Below are 20,911 nucleotides of genomic sequence, written 5' to 3'. Positions count from 1 at the left end.
CAGTGCTACAGCCATTTTCAATACAAAACAAAGAAAAAGTGTTTATTCAGACTATTCTGTGTCAGAAATAAAAGCCCTTTTTAAAATATAGGTAGCCATACATTAATTTTTGCTTTGGAGCACATGGTTAATGAACTGAATATTAAATTCATTCATTCTGCATTCTTTCCAGGTCATTATCAATTCACTTTCCAATTAAGATGGCAATGCTAGATACCATCCACCCATCCCTCCCTTCCTCCCTCCCTCCATCCATGGAGATGAAAGGATACCTAAATTTTTGATGACAAAATAAGGGCTGAGCCTCAATGCAAGCCATGGAATGCAGTGCTGCTAATTCACGGCTCACTCCAGGAGTTTGATCTGAATTGCTCAAGGTTGACTCAGCTTTCCATCCTTCTGAGGTCAGCAAAATGAGGACCCAGTTTGTTAGAGGGAATATGCTGACTCTGTAAACCATGTAGAGAGGGCTGTAAAGCACTATGAAGCAGTATATAAGTCTAAGTGCTATTGCTACAAGGCCAAATTTGGGTCTACCTACTAAAGATGGTGAAGCAGCAATAAAGGAACTGGGTGGGACGGGCTAGTATTAAATCTTAGCAAGACAAAGTAACTTTATTCATAAATCATCTGAAACTAGATTGGCTCCATTATTAGGACAATCTGGAACAGCACTTTTCGGAACTGAGTGCTTTACATTCATAGGAGCACCCAAGTATATCATTGATTTCATTATGATCTGAGTTCAGTGTGTAATTTAAAATGTAATTGGGGAGCATATTAACTTGATCATTACATTTGAGTCAACCTGTAAAAATAATTATGATTTTAGCTGCAACTAAACTAAACTATCTGTTCTCAATGACATCACTCTATCAAATGTTTGGACTGCAGGAAGCTAGAGTAGTTTTAAGAATACTGAAACAATTCGGTATTCAATTTTTTATCGTTAAAAAATGCATGTGTACGATTTATCTAAAGTCATACAGAGGCATGCTTCCATCCAATCAGACATTATATGCATGCACACATGTGCACAAATTAAGACACTTAAGATCAGTGATAACATTTTGAAAGTCAGAAATACAAGTTGGTAATTTCAAAGTCTTGGAAGAAAACGACCACATTAAAAAAAAAAAGGAAGGGAATAAATAGCCTCTTGATGCTCAAACTGCAAAATGTAAAGGAAATCAAAGCGAACCTAAATTGGATTTAATGTAAGTAAATTGAAATCAAAATTAAATTCAAACTGATAATATAAATAATCCCTATTCCTGACACACTTTTCCCTTTCTATCATATTAAAATTACAATTTGGCAGCAACATTTGGAAGGGCTCCAGATACAATCCTCAATGCATTGGGAGCACTCTCTATATAACTCTGAGGCTGAAGGCTGCATCCCTTGTTTTAAAGTTTGTTTTTGCATCTTAAAATATTAAGGGAGGAGACAGGATAAAAACCAGACTACTGAACAAATCCAAATCAGAAGACATTATCAGCAAGTGAAAATGGAGATCTGTTTTTGGAGCCTTTCCCTGCCTTCTCTATCATTTTAAAAGTATCAAGTATCACAAATCTGTCTCACAGCCCCTGTGTTTACCATTGCACTAACAACTCCAAATCATTGCAATGACGGACTTTACATCTACTGCAAAACATGGTTAGAAGTTTTGGATTTGTTGTTATTTTTGCTCTCACTTTGGCCAAGATATCTTCTGCTGTGTTTTGATGGCCTTAAAATAACACTGGAGGGATTTCTCTGCTAATCATCTGGTTCACCCCATTCCACAGCTGGGTCATCATCCATGCGCAGAATGAGGTAAGAAAGTAGCTGAAAAAGATTCTGCCACAACAAGAGAGAGACAAAAAAGGAGATGTCGCTTACATCTATTTCACAGCGATCACCAGCATAATTCACATCACAGATACAGTAAAATTTGTTGAACTGGTTCTGGCAGAGGCCCCCATTGAGGCATGGATTAGAGTTGCATTCATTGATGTCCACTTCACATCTGCAAAGCAAACATTAGATTAGTATTTAGATCAGCTGTTCTAAGAGAAAGCAAAGGGAAAGAAATTTTGGCTTTCTGTTTTCAAGGGCTCTGAAATAGTTTAAGCCACCTTTCCTCAACCTGACTCTTCCAGATTTACAGGACTTTGCTTCCTGTTATCTCAAGTCATCAAGGTCCATTCTGGGTATTATGAGTATCTAAGTATAAAACATCTCACTGCAGAAAGTGTGTTAACAACGTTGATCTTCTTTGGAGGTCAAGATTAATAGTTTCCATAAATGAGACTAATGCTCTCCTTTTTAAAAGTTGCATTTTAATGAAAGTTGCATTTTAATGAAAGGAAACTGGAATGGGAGGAGGGAAGGACAAAACAGATGGGGAAAAAAATTCAGAAGGGAGAAACAGTTATTAATAATAAAAACCAATGGATTCTCCTGCGTTGCTGTATTATGGATGGATTGTAGATTTGAGAATGTTGAAGATGACAATGATATGAAGATGACAATGAAGAAATATTTAAAGTGAATTAGGTATATTATAAAGGGGACACGGTTGCTCAGGGGCTAGGATGTTGAGCTTGTTGATTGAAAGGTGGGCAGCTCAGCGGTTCAAATCCCTAGTGCTGCCGTGTAACCGGGTGAGCTCCTGTTACTTGTCCCAGCTTCTGCCAAGCTAGCAGTTTCAAAAGCATGTAGAAAAAATAGGGACCATCTTTGGTGGGAAGGTAACAGCGTTCCGTGCGCCTTTGCTGTTTAGTCATGCCGGCCACATGACCACAGAGATGTCTTCAGACAACGCTGGCTCTTCGGCTTTGAAACGGAGTTGAGCACTGCCCCCTAGAGTCGGCAACGACTAGCACATATGTGCGAAGGGAACCTTTACCTTTACCTTTAGGTATATTATACATGCAATGTAAATTCAAATACAAGCATTTATATGACATTACTGCTCTGTTATTTATAAAAACAATACAACTATAACTAAAAATATGGGGTATCTGTTAGTTTATGCTCTCTGATCACACAGAACACGGATGAAATCTAGTAAGTATTGATAATGCTATAGAAAATTTTGTAATGTCAGATATATAAATATATATTTGTATTTGTGTATAGGTCTAGGAAGTGTGAAGTGTTGTAACAAGAGTTCCAAAATGGCAAATACTTTGAGAACTTTAAACATAACTGTGAAAATATTTCAAACAGGAATCAAGGTTTAATTCATATATCTATAGCGAACTAGAAGAAAAATTTTAAAATATCAATCTGACCTAAAAAAAAAAATTTTCAGGCCACATAACATGAAAAAGGTTCTGGGCAGTTTACAATATTTAAAATAAACATTTCAGAATTGGTTTGGAATATATGTTCAGTTAAGATAATCCTAAAACATGCAGGCACTCTTATTATATGTCAAGAATATAGGAAGTGATACACGATGTCATTTATTCATTACTGAAAAGCTAAAATTTTTTGCTAACTAGTAAGGTTGAAAATATAATGATTTTAATTTCTTTAATTATATTAATTAGGTTTCTAGATCAGCAGAACATGCATTTTCTTCCTGTTATAAATCTCTGAGAAGGGGAAAAATGCACCATTGCTTTTTGAATATTCTTAATTCATCCTTAAATATACATGAGCTGGTATTTAATGTTTTCTTTGGGTATTTGGGCCATATAGTGCATCACGGCTGTGAGTGCCAAATTCTGTCTGCGTTGATAGCCAGAAATATTTCATGTCATTCTTCATTCGTATTTCACATTAAACAATACATGCAGAGGTATGCAATTCACTTTCATTTTTGTTAAAAGTGATTCAGTTATGAACAGGGGAGTGAGCAGTGGTGGGTTTCAAAATTTTTTACCACCAGTTCTGTGGGTATGGCTTGGTGGGTGTGGCATGGCATGGGAAGGTTACTGCAAAATCCCCATTCCTCCTGATCAGCTGGGACTCACTAGGCAGAGAATAGATAGGGATGGGGCCAGTCAGAATTTTGACTACTGGTTCTCTGAACTAGTCAAAATTTCTGCTACTGGTTCTCCAGAACTGGTCAAAACCTGCTGAAACCCACCTCTGGGAATGAGGCTGTGAAACATAGTTTAATTGTTCATCTATAAGGGTTTTTTTAGTTGACATTGGTTACATCAGCCTTCCCCAACCTAGGTTCTCTTTATATTTGTGGATTCCAATCACCAGAATTCTTAGTTACATCAAAATTTTGAGAGTTGAGTTCTTATAACTGGAGAGAACTAAGATGCGTTACAGGATGAACAATGAAACTAGCAATGTAGGATTTGGGGAATCTTGTTCATTGTGTAAACAGAGTGTGCACGGAGCTAAAATGAATAGGAAACTATAAGGTAAAGCAAATCATGATTTGTGCTACATGTAGGGTTTATCTACACGTGCAGAGAAACCATGTGGTATAGCTTCCCGGAGATGGGCTTGATCACAATATCTTCCAACCTTTTTGGAGTTATAGCAGTGGTGAAATTCTATTTTTTTTACTACCAGTTCTGTGGGCGTGGCTTGGTGGGGGTGGGGTGGCTTGGTGAGCATGGCTTGGTGGGTGTGGCAGGGGAAGGATACTGCAAAAACCCCATTCCCACCCCACTCTGGGGCCAGCCAGAGGTGGTATTTGCCGGTTCTCCGAACTGCTCAAAATTTCCGCTACTGTTCTCCAGAACCTGTCAGAACCTGCTGGATTTCACCCCTGAGTTATAGAATTTTGTAACTGACATAATCTCATTCATGAATTAAGTTTCTTCGTGCCAATAATTTTATTTTACTTTTTAAACAACTAATCCCACCTTATATACAAAAGAGCTTTTTAATGTGAAACCTTCAGGTTGGAGTGAGTCCTTCAAAATGCATTTGTGTGGGTTCTGTTTTGTTTTTTTTCACTGCTTCTGCAATTGAACTGATAGCAAGGTGATACATTACTGCAGTAAACAAACTTAACATTTCTGCTAAGACCAGTGTTCTGTTGAATTAGATTGTAATAATAACAGTTAATACATGGCATTGTGCAGTTGCATGAAAAAATTAAACATTCATTCTCAAATCAGATATGATACATCAAAAGGTCTTACTGTGACCCTGCAAAGCCTGCGAGGCACATGCACTCTAAGCGTCCTTCAAACTCAGTACAGTTGCCATAATTGTAACAGGTGATATTTCTGTTCTCATTCCCACACAGTGTTGAAGGCATTCGTATGTGCCTATAGTGGAGGGGAAAAAACCAAGTCTGTAATAATATCCCAATATTCTTTCCAGGCATATCTATTTTTAATATATTAAAACCCTGATATGAAATCTACTGAGTCTTCTCTTGGATTCATATAAGACTAAATAGAGATGATTACTTCCAAGTAATCAGATCTCAAATATATATATAGGAGACCTCTTGGGGATCTTGGGGACCTTTTTCTAGAGTGGGAGACAGAATGGGACCACTTGCCAGAGACAAATTCCTGCAGGCAATTTGCCACGGCTAACTCATCATGACCAACTTGCTGTGGTACAACTCACTATGGGACAATTTAACAATTTTATTTAATTAATTAAAATTTAAAAAAATTAATTTTTGACATTCACATTTCATTCTGTCCCTCCTTTTGCTTCCTTTCTTCAATTATTCTATTCCACTATTTCTTTGATATTACTGTCCTGTGGCGAGTTGACCATGGATAGTTGTCCTGCAGTGAGTTGGCCACAGAGACTTGGCCATGGCAAGTTGACTATGGCGAATTGTCATTGACAACTCTATGGGAAAGGTGAGTTGGAAGAAGGACTAACCCAAATAAAGGGAGTGGCTATTTGTAGGAAGCGACTTACTGAAGTTAATGTATCATCTTTTTTAGGCTTTCATAGAAGACGGGAAAAAAAAATTGGGTTGCTTAAAATGAAGAGCAGAGAGGTGAATGCATTTTGCTTAGGATCTGAATGCATTTCTTCTGAATCACTTCTAAGCATGACTGTTCCTGGTATTTCTATAGTTAAGAAAGACACCATTGATGGCTACCTTTACAAAATTACAATCCTTTTTGTGTGTGTGTGTGTGTAACAATGGCTTACTACATTCTTCCAAAAAGCTAGTCCAATTTCACAGCCTAATTTACAGGTCTGGAATTCTTTAATGGTCTCTCATCTAACAACTAACCAGGTCTGTGAAGAGTGTGTTTTATAACTCCTTTCAAACTTTCCTGAATTTCAAAATAGTAATTTTCCCTATTGTTTCTGCTGCATGATCCAAAGAGTGTACTTCCAAATTCCGATACTTTCCAAATGTTGGGGATCACATTTATGACCTGCTTGCATATATATTCTCACAAGAGGAAGAATTCCAATCCCCATCACCCATTTTTTCTGATATATTTGTTTAAGATTATTCTTTTGATAGTGTATCTAATGGTTATCTAATTGTTAGAAGTTATCTGTTAAAACAGATTATTTATTTTATTTAAGAAAATTTAAATGGCCACCCAACTCACTCTCAGGGACAAGAATATCCCCTCAAAACAAGGGTACTGCTAAAAAATTGTGGGGAGGGGGGACACAAAATAATTTGTATAAATTACACAAAACCCCAATAGCATAAACAAGCCTAAATCACTAAACAAAGAAAATGAAATGAAGCAGATTAGAATCAGCATAAGAGCACCAGCGTGCCTACCATTCCTGTCCTAATGTTCCCTTTGATTGTATCCAATTCGTATAGTTATTTCATGCTTATGCTTATATATACTGTTGTGACAAATAAATAAATAAATAAAATAAGAATTATATTTTTGGAAAAGTTTTAAATACTGTAGCTGTTTGTATTTTAGATAATGCATTAAATGTAATATTAAGTCTCATTGGCTGTTTGTTTGTCAATGAAGAGCCGTTTGAAGGTCAGGACTATTTTGAGTTCTGGAGTCTTAATGTGGTTACTTATTTCTTTCCTCTACTCCCCATTTTTGGCTATTTCCACATGCCAAATGGCCCCCATGAACTGTAGTTATTATGGGTATGTGAAAGTTAGGATCCACTCCTGTTTTTATATATTAAAAGCCTTTTCACACCTTCTTTTCTTTGAGTAAGTACTGACTCTTGGCAACTGCCTGGACAGGTCCCTGCATTTATCTTGGCAAGATTTCAGTAGTGGTTTGCCATTGCCTCCTTCCTAGGGCTGAGAGAGAATGACTGACCAAAAATTACCAAGATGGCTTTGTATCTTAAGACAAGACTAGAACAATTTCCCAGTTCCTGAACTTGTAAGCCTTAATCACTACATAAAACTGGATCTCTAACTACTCACAGTGGATGACTATCTTTATCAAAGCTTTGTTACCGTACCTGCAAAATCTTCCACTGAAATTCCCAGTGCAGAGGCATGAATAATCATTAATGCCATCTACACACGTGGCGCCATTTCCACAGAGATGTCCAAAACAGTCATCAATGTCTTCTTCACACCTCATTCCTCTGTATCCAGGATCGCATACACACTTGTAAGCTGATATCCCATCACTGCAATTTCCATGGAGACAAGGGTTTGAGGAGCATTCATCAACATTGAGTTCACACCGAGATCCAGTCCATCCCTTGGCACATGCGCAGCGAAAATAGCTGTAAAAATCTTCACACCGCCCACCATTCAAGCAAGGAGTTGAGTGGCAGGCATCCAGCTTAAGGCAACCGGTGACAACTGAATTGGCAGAGATCTTGAGAAACTGCTCTTCTTGTGGTTTTTTAGTATTGTCGAAATAAGAGAGATGAATTCCGCCAATCTCCACAGTGCTCATGCACCCTCTCAGTCCATCTTTTTTATCAAAAGCTTTGTCAGCCAGATAGACATCTGTGCCTTCTCTTAGGAAGTTAAGGTTTCCAGTGGCAACAGTACTTGTAGCATGGTCTCTCTCATCATTTATGTCAATACACCATCTTGATGACTGAGACAGTGGCTCTATCATAGAGTAGGTAACCTTGTGCCACTTCCCATCATTCACCGATAGGGAACTAGCCAGGCTCAATATAAAAAAACTATTACCACTTTGCAGCTGAAACAACAATTTGGTATCCTGAATACTGACAGAGAAGAACTCTGGCTCCTTCTCGGCATAAAGTAGTATCACATCTGAGTCTCGAGTCCGAAAACCAAAGGTTATATTAGTGAGGTCTCTCCTGATCTTTCCATTGCTTCTATAAAAAATGGCACTGCTTCCGCCATTAAAAATGGCATTGGAGATACCTGAGCAGAGATGGGAAGAATTAATTTACTACATAAGGCTAGTGCTATCATCGCTATATATTCATGAGAGAATCTACTGTGGTTTCCACGTGGCATGAATCCGAAAGTGCTCAGCAATAAAAAAGCACACTTATCTTAAGAGTTAGAGAATTAATTATTTTTTCCCTGTTGTCTAAAATATTGATAGCCCATACTTATTATTTCCTTCATTGTCCTGACTTTGTAATTATTGATGTAATGATAGAGCTGAAAAATTTGCTAAAACTTTAAGAAACCTGCAACTAATTAGCATGACAATGTACATCTGAAATAATTTGCCAGAAGAGGAGAAGAGGAGGGCATTTGAGGTCAGTTTAAAGGTTTAACCTTATCTCACTGTATCCTCAAATAGAAGGACAGTGGTACTGAATTAGCACTGTGCTGTTTTTAGAACTGTCTTAGCTTCAGCTAAAAGATCTGGGTTGCAAAACTGTAGATAATTACAACATCACAACAAAGAATTAGATTGTTCTGGATCACTTGGCTACCACATAAATGTTCATCTAGTTTTATCAGTCCACATATAATAGTACTATATTGTACTATTTCAGGCTAGTAAACATATTCTGAAAAGTCAAAAGTCAAAACTCTGATAGCTAAGCATTCCCCTTCCCTTTTCTCCCTCTTAATGATACAAGTAGAATGATATAATTAGATAGTTGAAAATTTGGGGCTTTCTGAGAAAAACGAGTTGGCCTTGGTCAGTGTCATGAATTCCTATTCTGTCCTGATGGCCCTACGGTACATGATTTTATGGGCTTCAAATCTTAGTGGTATTAAGAATATTTGACAATTTATAAGAAAAAGAAATCTCTACAAAATTAATCTTTCCCTTCTCTCTCCATCTTTATTCCTTCTTCAAAATATAGAACACACATAAAGTAGACAGACATGCCTCTACTACCAGATCATTTCAGATTTGTAGCAGCAGGAATGTCTGATTCCTGATCATTTAACACAGTAACAGTATGTCCTAAATTATATTGCTAAAACAAGGAAAATTTGGACACTCAGAAATTGATTGTCTATTGTTGCGTTTGTGTATTGTCTATTTTGATAAGTTTTAGGGTACAAAAAATAGCAGATCTCTGAAACCACAATCTTGCCTTGGAGAGGAGGATCAGAATGTAATATTTATTCATGCCATCTTCTCCTGCTTCCTATCTTACCATGCAAATGTGCATTTCTATACACTATGCAAAGCTACTGACTCCCTGCAATTTTCTTCTTAATGTGTCACTGCAGAATGCAATCCACCATCATCTTAAATACATACTGGAGCTCCTATTGTTTTTACAGATTTACTATGACCTTCAGAATAATGGAACTATGTATAATTAAGTGGCAAAATTTGACACTTAACGTAAGTTCCTCTGTATGTTAAAAGCAAAACTAAAATCATCAGTTGAAGGAGCCTTGCTGGTCAGCCCTATTTCTTCTGGTGAATTGCACATTATTTCTGGAGCCATGATGCTTAACCCAGGGCCATCGGTGGGCACTCCTATTAAAACTCTCTATTTGCATTTTTGGGCTTTGGGACAAAATGGATTATACAATCTTAAGGTACCTGCCCCCCAAACTGAACTCAACTGTGCTCACTTTTGGAGTGTATGATCCTTAGCAACTCATACAAAGCTTTGTGTATCAGCTGATCTAAGTTGCCTATTTGTAGCCTTCTGTTTTTTAAATTACTGGTCACGCTCACCTCATTTGGAATCTTTCTATGCTAGCGATGCCAATAATTAGGCAACCAAAATAACAGAATAACATAGTTGCAAAGGACCTTGGAGCTCTTCTAGTCCAACCCCCTGCTATAGCAGGAAACCCTATAACATATCAGACAAACTGTAAACCAAACATAGCAAAAGAAGCAGATCACCCATTTAGCCTGAGAGAGTGGCAGAAAACCTGTCAATCTATTACTTTAATTTGCAAAAGGCAATAGAAATAATGGAGAAAGCTGAAATACTTGCATTCAAATCCTTGATATACCGGCAAGCATTGGGCTTCAGGAGGGCAAGGACTGAGGTCACACCATTTCACTTCTTCACAACCTTTCCCGGCCATATTTGGTGGACAAGTACAAGTGAAGTCATCCCAGATTGAATAGCAAACACCACCATTCTGGCATGGAGCGGACTAAAAAGGAAAACATGGGAATAAAAGGTAAGCAAAGTTTTCTGTTTTTCCTATCAATTGAAAAGAGCACCGGGGAAAGAAAGAATTAGACTTTCTCCTGGCTTCCACTCAATGCCACTAGTGGAAGTTAGTCTTGTTTTATTTTTCATATATTTTAATCAGGGATGCATCAGATCTGGTCTTCCAGATGTTGGGTAATTTTATCATTGGGATGGCCAGTGGACTAAATAATTTTTCTATCCAACGTTTTGCAGGCCATGTGTTATCCATTTCTTTTACGCAATGTTTAGAGTAGAGCTGGCAGCCACTCTGGCCTATTTATCTGTTTGCTAAGCAAGCAAATTCAATAAAAAGTGGTGGCTTTAATCCATTGGCAAAATACTTGCTTCAAATGTCAAAAATTTCTCAGTTAATTTCCTGACCTGACCAGCTAAAGTATCGTAGGTAGCAGAGTTAGTGAAGACCTCTGATTTCACCCTCAACTGGGAAATAGACAGGAAGCCAGAAATCTGAGATTGCGTCTTTCAACTTCTCTGCCCTTTCAAACAGCCATGGGGGGGCTCCAGTTTTTATGAGAATAGCGGTACTGTGAGAGAGGAAGTTCAATCTTCTGTGCCACTTTCTCTAGATCTAAATTAGATCCTAAGGCTGCTTAGGAGACCCACTTGGGAGTTGTTGTGGGGAACATAGGTAACATTTTTGGGCCTGAATTTCTTTTCCTGCTCTGAGCTAATAACTTCAAGAGATGGAGAATTGATTAGACCCAAAAAGCAAAGAGAACGGAGGGAGGAAAATAAATATTAACCATTCTCTTGCTACTTCCCACAACGCAAAGGTCTCCACCACTGTGGATGATTTTTTAAAATTATTATTATTATTGTTGTTGTTGTTGTTGTTTTCAAATGAAAAAATTAGAATCCCATGTCAATACAGACAATACTGGTAGGCGTAATAATGGTTTTGCCTATTATAAAGGCACTCTGTTGTATAGTAAACAGCTCTAACCAATCAATTTTTTTTCAACCTAATTGTAAAAATGCTTCTTCTTTGGGGATTTTTTTTTTTGTCTTTGAACTGCCAACAAATCGAAGAGAAGGCAAACAGAAAACTAGTAAAACAACAGCAAGATGTTTGAATATTTGTAATTTTAAAGTTTTGCTTTAATTTCTGGTACTTTTATACAATTTTATTAACTTCCTCGTGCATTCAGCTGTATAGAAAAAACTAGTTTCAACTGAATGCCTGCCTGCCTGCCCAGATGCATAATTAAACGGATGTAAAGACTGGAGGAAAGCAAGGAGACCAGGTGAAGGGAGAAATACCTTTGAACTTCTCAAATCAGAGGAAATGTCAGGCTATAAAGTTGTGAAGAATGACTGAAAAGTAGATCCTGTCTACTTTTTTAAAAATACATTTTTTATTACTTTTGCCTTGAGTGGCTTCTGTTCACCACTTAATGGTTCTGACATCAAGTAGCACATGTATGTAAGCCCTCATAGAACCAAGATTACAGATAGCATGCTTGTCAAAGGACTCCATTAATGCATTCAGGGCATTCCCAGACCTACTGTTTCTCTCATAATTTGAAGCAACTGAGAATGGCAGCTACTTCGGCAGGCCTAGAAATATTAAGAACCCACTAGGAACGCTAAGAAGCAATCTGTGCTCATCCTCCAGCCGAATACTGGAAAAGCAAAATTTAATCAGCCTCCCAATTCCCTGAACTCTTGCAGCTCCCGGAGCAACAAAAATCCTTTCCACCATTGCATATAGAAATAAAATAAATTGCCAGCTCTTTTTTAAATCCATGTATTCAGGCTCCATTTGTCTGATTTCCATAAAAAAAAGAAAAAGAAACAAAATCTTAATAGTTACTGTTAAGGGACCTGAATGCCATTCCTATTGCATTAAAATGCTTCTTTCAAGTTGTGAAGAGAAATAATAGCTTGTCAGCATTTTTTTGTAACCACATGCTTTTCCCTATAGTATTAACTCTGGTTGCATCTTGCTCTTGAGCCTGGAGTGGTAGGAGAAGCAAAAATGTCTAGAAATAGGGACCAGATCTGCTTCTGCATTACTGCAAATCCGTTAGATTGAAGTCTCCTCAGCTCCTCAGCTCGTGAGGGGAAGAAAACACACACCAAATAATAAGAAAGCAAAGTGTTGGTGACCACTAGCCATTGCATTTGAAAGTAGCTTATAAGGAAATCATTAGAATGTTCCTAAAAGTTTGAGATTTAAATGAATAGCTGCTTAATGTGAAACATACATCACATAAACACAGAATCCAAACATAATATATTCCATAAACTTGTATATTCCCTTGCATATAATTGATAGATAATAGTTTTTTTAAAAGAATGCCATGTTTTATGAAGTGTTAAAAGTTGTGAGGTTTTTTTGATATTTTTGGCTACTTTTACATTTCTTCAGCAATACAACATTCACTTCTTGTTTAACATTTTATGAATCTTGATGCCAGGTCTAAATGCCTGTAACATGCCCCATGATTATCTTGGTCTGTAAAGTGTGGTTTTAAAGTAATTATGAGAATATTTTGGTTTGGGAACTACAGTGAGTTCAAGTTGCTCTTAATGAACAGCAGCTTTGCTTACTGGTTGTCATTACTGAGAGATTTAAGAGCTGCCCTTCCAGTCTACCAGACACTTTGCAGTATCATTGCCCACAAACGGCAAAGTAGTTTGGCAAAATCTGATCTGACCCACTTTTTTCACAAAAAGCCTTGAGAAATTCCTAATATTCTTGTCACATGTTGCTTAGGAACCCTACCAGAAAACTCTTTATAATCATGAGAACAGCACCTTTAAAAAACCAGATTCTTACCTTGCAGAGGTCATCTCCAATGCATCCTGCAACTACATTGAACAGGGTGCTCTTGCTGCTGACAGAATTCAGCGAAGCAGTGACCGGGTAAAATTCAAGTGGGTGGTTGCCGAGTCTTAAATCTTGGATGCAGCCTTTGAAAAAGCCACCATTTAGAATGGTTTCTTGCTTGTCTGGTAATCCACCAATGTAGAGAATATCCCTTCTGTATATTTTACTTAAGGGTGTAGAAACAGAGCCCAACTTTTTTGATGCTTGGAACAAGTCCATCGTGTTTGGTCCCATTTTTAAAGAAATGAAATAGAAATTTCCATCGTTCATAATCTGCATACTTAGGAATTTGTTGGAGTGCGGACCTGACATTGCAAGTTTCCCGTCTTCTAGCCAGACCTTGAGAAATAGGGAGGTGTTTCTTTCTAGACCCAATAAGAAGCCAAAAGACTTGCGTGTTCGCACAAACATTGATATTGTGGCATTTTCAAGACTTTCTTTTAGGGAAAAAGCAGCATATCCAGTGGTTTCCTCATGACCAAATCTTCCTGGAATGTATTCTTGCTTTCACATGAGAAAGAGAGAGAGAAAGTAATGACTTCTTTAATATAAAAATGCTATTTGAGTATTAACATATCATAGATCAGCAATGCCCAGCACTGAATTTAAACTAAATACTTGGCACTGATTATACTTTTAATGGTAAAATAAAAATGAGCTTCTCTACCTGATTTTAAAGTTGTGATCTGTTGAACTGGTTTCAGTGTAGAGATGCTAAATTTGATTTAAAATACAATGTCTCTTGAGTCAACTTGTGTTACATCAATCTGGCCATATGGGGCCAACTTTTCAAAACAAGGATGGAATTAGGAGGAGAAGAGGAAAGGATGGAATGATTGGAGTCTGGCTGAATCTGGGGCATACTCTTTTTTTTTTTAATACTCCAAAGCTACATTTCTAATACATTTACATTTCTAATAATTTATCAATAAAATCAATCTGATTAGTTAGCAAGTTCCTCTGAACAAGCATATCAGCAAGAACTGTTCTACTGATATATGTTATATTCTGTAGTGCATGGAAATAGAGGAATGGAAAATCAGATTGGGGTTGACAGAGACAAAATGGATTAAATGAGTGACAATTAGAGTACTGAACAGTTACTGGGTACTTTTCACTGATAAGTGATGCTTATTTTTTTTTCTTGTTTAGGACTTCTGGTACTTATCAGATATATTTCTATCCAGCTTGAAATGTTCATTAGAGAGGCAACTGTATTGCTATTGGCTCTTCTCAGATTTTCTAGTTTTAATGTGATAGGTAAAATCTGGTCAATGACAAAAAAAAAATGTCAATGATATGGACTGGCAAGTACATCAAATTACTTCAAACCCAATTTTACTCTGGAAATCACATCTTTAACTTTAAATCATCAAGATACTTTGGAACAATTACAGTACCAATATATATTAGAGCATTTGATGCATTGTATATTTTAAAAAAAATTAAAAGATATCATATAATAAACCTTAGTGCCTATGCAATCCAGGGAATGGTGAAACAAGTATTATTACACTGTGCTTTCTATAAAGACTAGACTAGACTAAACTATACTAAACTAGACTAGAATAGACTAGAATAGAATAGAATAGAATTACAGAGTTGGAAGATAGCCATGTTCATGGTTTTCCTAATGAAATGTACAGGAAGGCTGGATATATTTTGTGTAAACTATCTTTTATCAAATCTGAATGACTGATTGTTAGGTTTCGTCAAATACTGTAGCAAATAAGGTCCAACAAGATTTTTTTTATCAGATGAGGAACAGATAAGGAATAGATAAACATATGAATAGGCTAACAAATTACTGTATTTAAAATTGAAAAAAAGGAGTGTTTATGTGCATGCTTATGTTTTTGTAGTCCTGACCAAGGGCTGAAATCACTCAATCAGATTGGAGAGAAGGAAGTGAACTACACTCAGTTGTTGGTCCAACTAAACATCAATCAGTTTGGCATAATTCAAAGCAGAAAAATCAGCTTTGGTCTTCAGTTAAAATAGTTTTTGACCACTAATGAGTGTAGAACCTCATTTCATTACAGTTCAATCACCTCATTTCCAGTTAGATATCTCAGTGCCAGCATTCTCCTTTGACTTTCTCAATGACCTTTCTTTGAAGCCCAAGGAGGAAAAAGGGAAAATGAGGAGTGACCCAAGTGGATTTTCTTCAGCTGAGTGTCCCCAAGATCAGCCTCTAAGATGAGAAGCTGGAACTTGAAATAAAATAAACAGACAATTCCACTCTATTGACCAGCGCAATGGCTTTATATCATTTATCAATTACAGGAGCTAGTACTGTACTTCCCTGTAGCCACATGTGTTTGAAGAAAGCTTTGATGAATAAATAGAGCCACCTTAATAGGTATCAACCTCAGCATAGTGGGATTTTGGTTCAAGCCACAAAGCTCTGAGATCCAAGGGAAATGCAACTATTTGCCAACCAGGTATCTTCAATCCCATTAGAACTGATTTGCTAAGGAAAAATAGGTTGACAGTTTCACAATGCAGGACAGTCTTGGCCTAGAAGGACTTTTTATTTATATCTATGATTTTGTGACAGAAATAGATATTATGAATGAGTGCCAAACTCTCTTACTGTCACTCATGGCTGAATTATAGGTTCTGTCCTTCTGTTCTTGGGTCAGAATGAGCATGTGGTCCCATAGGTACACTTCTTTAATTTTAACAACACAACTAGAAATGGATCATTTTGAAAGACCCACAAATGTTTAGTTGGACCAATCATTGAAGGCTAGCCTACTTCCTTCTTTCCTTACTTTTTTTCCTGCGTATAACTTGGATTTGCCATAATTCAGTGATGGCTAACCTTTTTGCCATTGTATGCCAGGAGGAGGGGAAGTGGGTGGTCACGTGCGTGCTTGCCCACACCCATAATTCTATGCACCCTACCCCCGCATATGCGCGCATGACTCCCCCCCACACACCCCGCTCCTGGCATGCGATGGCAAAAAGGTTAGCCATCACTGCCCTAGAAGATAGGCTCAAGATCCAGATGGAACCAGAAGTTCGCAAATGGGCCATTTTTGGCCTCCGGAGGACTTCCGGGAGGTGGGGAAAGCCGTTTTCACCCTCTCCAGACTCCTAGAGAGGCCCTGGAGGCTGGGGACAGCAAAAAACCAGGCTTCTGGTCCAACCGGAAGTTGGCAAATGGGCCATTTTCGGCCTCCGGAGGACCTCTGGGGGGATTGGGAAGGCCGTTTTAACACCCACCCCCAGACTCCTAGAGAGGCTCTGGAGCTAGGTGTTAGAGAAAAATGGGCCTTCCCCACCAACTCCAGTTTCCCTACTTCTGATGGGCCCAAAAGGCCTAAAAATCAGCCAGCCAGCACACGCATGCGCACCAGAACTGAGCTCATGTGCCCACTAATAGGGTTACGTGTTCCACCTGTGACACACATGCCGTTGGTTCACCATCACCGCCATAATTCATATACAATTTGATATGACATAGGCTCTAGGGACTCTAGGGACACTTGTCTCATCCCACTGTAGTAATATATATCATTCAGAGCAAATTATCCAAAACTTTTTAAAAACCTGTGGTTTAGAGAAGGGTGAAGTGTAGTGAAAATTGGGTTCCACAAAAGGAAAAAGCTAATGCCTGAATGAGAGTGAGAATTGTTAAAGTGTTACCCAATTTTGTTGCCCAACTGCAAGAAACACAAATTCGCTGTATTCTCATGTGTATCATTGCTCACAGCTACAAAATATTGAAGGCTAATTAGAACTAAGTTCTGCAACACACTTATCTCTCATAGAACAAGGAGCGTTAAGAGCATTAAACTATTTAAAATCAAAATCAATCCATAAAAGCAATGCCTCACAAACACCATTCCTTTTCTTTCATACGCGGCACAAAAAAACCCAAAACACCAAAAACCAGTGAGGCTGAGATATCCGCAGGCCATTTTTTATTTATTTATGTTTGCCTGCAGCATTTATTCTAATGAAGGAGCCTAAGACCCACAAACACAGAAGAGCGGTCATGGTGAAAATCCTTTTTGCAACTCTCAAAGGCTACCTACTAGCTATTTCAGTTTATTTCAGGAGGAGCAACTAAATCCTAGAGCTTGGAAAGAAAAGTTTGCTTAAAAACCAAATGTAAAAATGTTTTAAATTTGGTAACTAAAGTACCTTCCATTTCTTTCTCTATGTGTTTGTTAAACCTATATATGCATAAACTTTCCCTCAGATTGAAATGGGTATTTTTGACTATAAAAGGTCCATGTCCTTTTCCCCCCACCCAGGCAATCTCTTTCTTCCTCTATTAAGGGAGAAGTCATTTTTCTTGCTGGGGAAAGTTTACGATGCAGCAAAGCCAGCAAGCCACAGGAAGAGCCACCACTTTACAAAGAGAGGAAGCAAGGGGAATCTTCAAAAAGGTAGCCAGACACGTGTGCAGTTTTCAATTACTCTGCTTCAAAAAGAAATGTTGAATATGATCTGCAATTTAGCATAAACCTTGGTCAGAATTAACCTCTTGAGCCATGGCGTCTGGAGGCTGATCCAAAGAAATCAGCGGTTGCGTGTCTTGCTTTGTTATGGTTCAGGGTGCAGTGAAAAGGCTGCTCAGCGCTTGCCAATTTTTCTTGATTGAATTTGAGTCCAAAATAATATTCTCTCCCACCAGGTTAATACATTGGATTGCACCAAAATCATCCTGACTTCAATTATCCCCCTCTCTTGGTGCCACTTAAAACTGGCCTTCCAATAGAAAGAAGATTACAGTAACGGAACACTTTTTTCCCCCCAGGGATTCTGTCTGTCTGCCTAGGATTAGCCCTTGGCTCCTAATATAAATGTTTGAAATCCAGTGGTTTAAAAAAGATGGAAATCTGTGACCAAATCTCCCTTTTAAGCATTTTATCCTATTTATGAAAAGTGAACTGGCAGCTCCAATGGCAGTGCATTATTACTATTGAAAGTTGCATTTATTTTATTTACTTAAAACATTTATCTAGCCACCCGTCTTCCAGTCAATTCTGGCGGCTCCCTATTAAAATTTTCAGTTTAAGTGAGGTCTTCCCATACTGATATCCAGTATTTTTACTCTAACCAAGGAAAAACTAAATTAAGAAATGCAATATTATGATTATGGAGTTTAGTGTCCCATGCAGTTTGAGCCCTAAAGAAAGTGAAAACCAAAGTACTTTAATATTGTAAACAAATTTTGACTTATCTCTTTCCATTTCTATAGCTGCATCTCACACATTTTTCACACATATTATTCTAAAATTTTTAAATTTAAATTTTAAAATTCTTTAATTTTACATTGTTATTTTTCATGTTGTCCTGTTTTATCAATGTGATCTGGTCTCTGTTGTAAAATTTATAAAATATGAGGTAAAATTGTGAAGAAAGGTTTCAGATACTTTGGGATTTTAAACATACTTTCAAGAAAACAGTTTACAATATTTTTTCTTATTTTTCTAGAAATCAAGATTCTTTTTGAACCAGATTTCAAGATGTTTAGGAAAGTATCTCATTAATATTGATTTGAGTGACTAAAAGAATGAAATTGTTTCCTAATTTCCTTTCCCTCTGTGCGTGTGTATGTGTATTCTTAAAATGTTGGGTGCTGCAAATTGAGAAGAATATTGTAGCCAGAAAGAAAAGACATCTCAAATAGTTTCTAATCATTCACAACAGCTCTATTGGAAGCAAAAATCCCTCTTGGAAGACGGATGGTTTTAATTTTGCTTCATAAAGAAGCAAACATATTTACCAGATGTAGTTCTCTTTTCCAAAGTTGCTTTTCAAACCTTTGGATAAATTACTGCCAAACTTCAAAGCTGTCGACTATAATTATGGCTCCTGCAATGTCATTTTCCAATAGGAATAACTGGTGGTGGTGGGGGCAATGTAGGTGTGGACTCTAAGAACAGCACAGAAAATATGGCATTTTTAAAATATAGGAATGTATTTTGAAGAGTACGTGTTCCAAATAAAAGTATATAGCAAACACTTTTACCAGACAAAAGCTCACATGAATTCCTATAATTCCACAAAGCGCTAAATTCAGCATAATTGTGCCATGTTTATTAGAAGCGGGGCAGTGGTAGGTTTTACTTACCTTTACTACCGGTTCGCGCCCATGCATGTGCTCGCTTCGCTCATGTGCACACCACTTCTGCGCATGCACAGAAGCTTCTGTGTATGTGCAGAGCATATTTGTTGACTCCCAGGCGGGTGGGCAGAGCCTCCCACCACCGTTATTACTATCGGTTCTCCTGAATTGGTGCGAACTAGGAGCAACCCACCACCGAAGTGGGATATCTGAATTGAATTAAAGATCTATAATAATATTTGTCATGCACATTCTAGCTTCCTACTTTTCCTGCCAGCGATCGGTGGGAACCTCCCCTTTTTGTAGGAATATTTTAGCTCCACTTTTTGGCATGAATATATTTGAAAGCAAACTCTGGAGGGAGCTCAAACCAAGTCAGACATATTTTAGAAGTATGCTCAGTACAGTTGGACATGCGTCTGCTTAATATGAATTGCTATGCACTTCATTAGGATTTATTCTCAGGTAAAGAGGTATACATGTGCATGTTATAATTTTTTTTATTAAATCTTGTCCGACTGGTTGCTTTTCTTTAATTCTGCGTCCTTGCCTTTGAGTCTGAGAACTACAGAAATTTGGTTGGGAATTAGCTTGTTATCATTTCCTTTGGCTATCATTCGAAGTACCAATACATAAGTACTTACAAGAAGTTAAAACTAAGATACCTCTAGTAGAGGGATTTTATTTATTAGGGATAGACAGCAGTTTGGAATTAAAAGCAAAAAAATACTTTGGACATATAGCACTTGTCTGCAACCAGAGATGGTCCTGCTTGCCTTGGTACATTTCCTGCTCAGGAAGCCATCTCTGGATCCAGCAGCATTGGATAATTTTTGACCTTCATCCAACCTTCTCTTTTTGGAGTTAAATTGCAATTCCGCATGGTTCTGGAAGGTTATCTGGATCCTTTCCAGTTCATCTTTAGATCTGGGTAAAGTATCAGCATGGCACCGATTACGCTTGCGGGTGACATCTGGTCATCTTGTGTGCCAATTAACTTACCTGGACCAAATGACACTTTCCATGGTCACTCATGCATCAGAAAACTCCATATAAAACTATTCTTGAAGACCATTCAGAAGCTAAAGCTGATCCAAAATGCAGCAGAGTGAGAAGTAGTTATGGATTTTTCTTAGGTCATTCATGTAACCCCATTATTACTGAAATTTACATTGGTTGCTGGTTTGCTTCTGGGTGCACTTCAAGCTGTTGATTGTCACTTTAAAACTCTCTGTGGCTCAGGATCTGGATGCTTATGGGACTATGCTTCTTTGATTATTTCTTCCTGTCTGGCAAAATCTGTCAGGATTGGCTGCATCCTAGGCCTCTTGGTATATCGGTTTCATCTGGCAAAGCTACATAGATGGGCCTTTTTTGTGGCTACACATGCCCACAGTAACATTATTCTCTTTGAAATCTACATAGTTCCAACTCTACTGTGTTTTTGTAGACGGTTGAAAATCTGACTTTTCCAAATGGGCAAGAGTGGTTTTTTTTTT

General features: G+C 37.7%; 1 protein-coding gene across 1 annotated transcript in view; it reads right to left on the bottom strand.

Annotated features, from left to right (window-relative positions):
- The window catches only part of CRB1 (crumbs cell polarity complex component 1), a gene marked incomplete at its 5' end in the record, with an annotated part of 131,021 nt that overhangs the window by 29,718 nt on the left and 80,392 nt on the right, over positions 1-20,911 (bottom strand). The window contains 5 exon segments of the mRNA XM_058176643.1: positions 1,888-2,014; positions 5,109-5,237; positions 7,357-8,251; positions 10,264-10,429; positions 13,274-13,824. Of these exon segments, the coding sequence (XP_058032626.1) occupies positions 1,888-2,014; positions 5,109-5,237; positions 7,357-8,251; positions 10,264-10,429; positions 13,274-13,824 (1,868 nt within the window).

Source organism: Ahaetulla prasina, chromosome 3, assembly GCF_028640845.1.
Source record: "Ahaetulla prasina isolate Xishuangbanna chromosome 3, ASM2864084v1, whole genome shotgun sequence".
NCBI classification, from domain to species: Eukaryota; Metazoa; Chordata; class Lepidosauria; order Squamata; family Colubridae; genus Ahaetulla; species Ahaetulla prasina.
The sequence above is the reverse complement of the archived record's forward strand: the minus strand, read 5'-3'. Positions and strand labels throughout refer to the sequence as shown.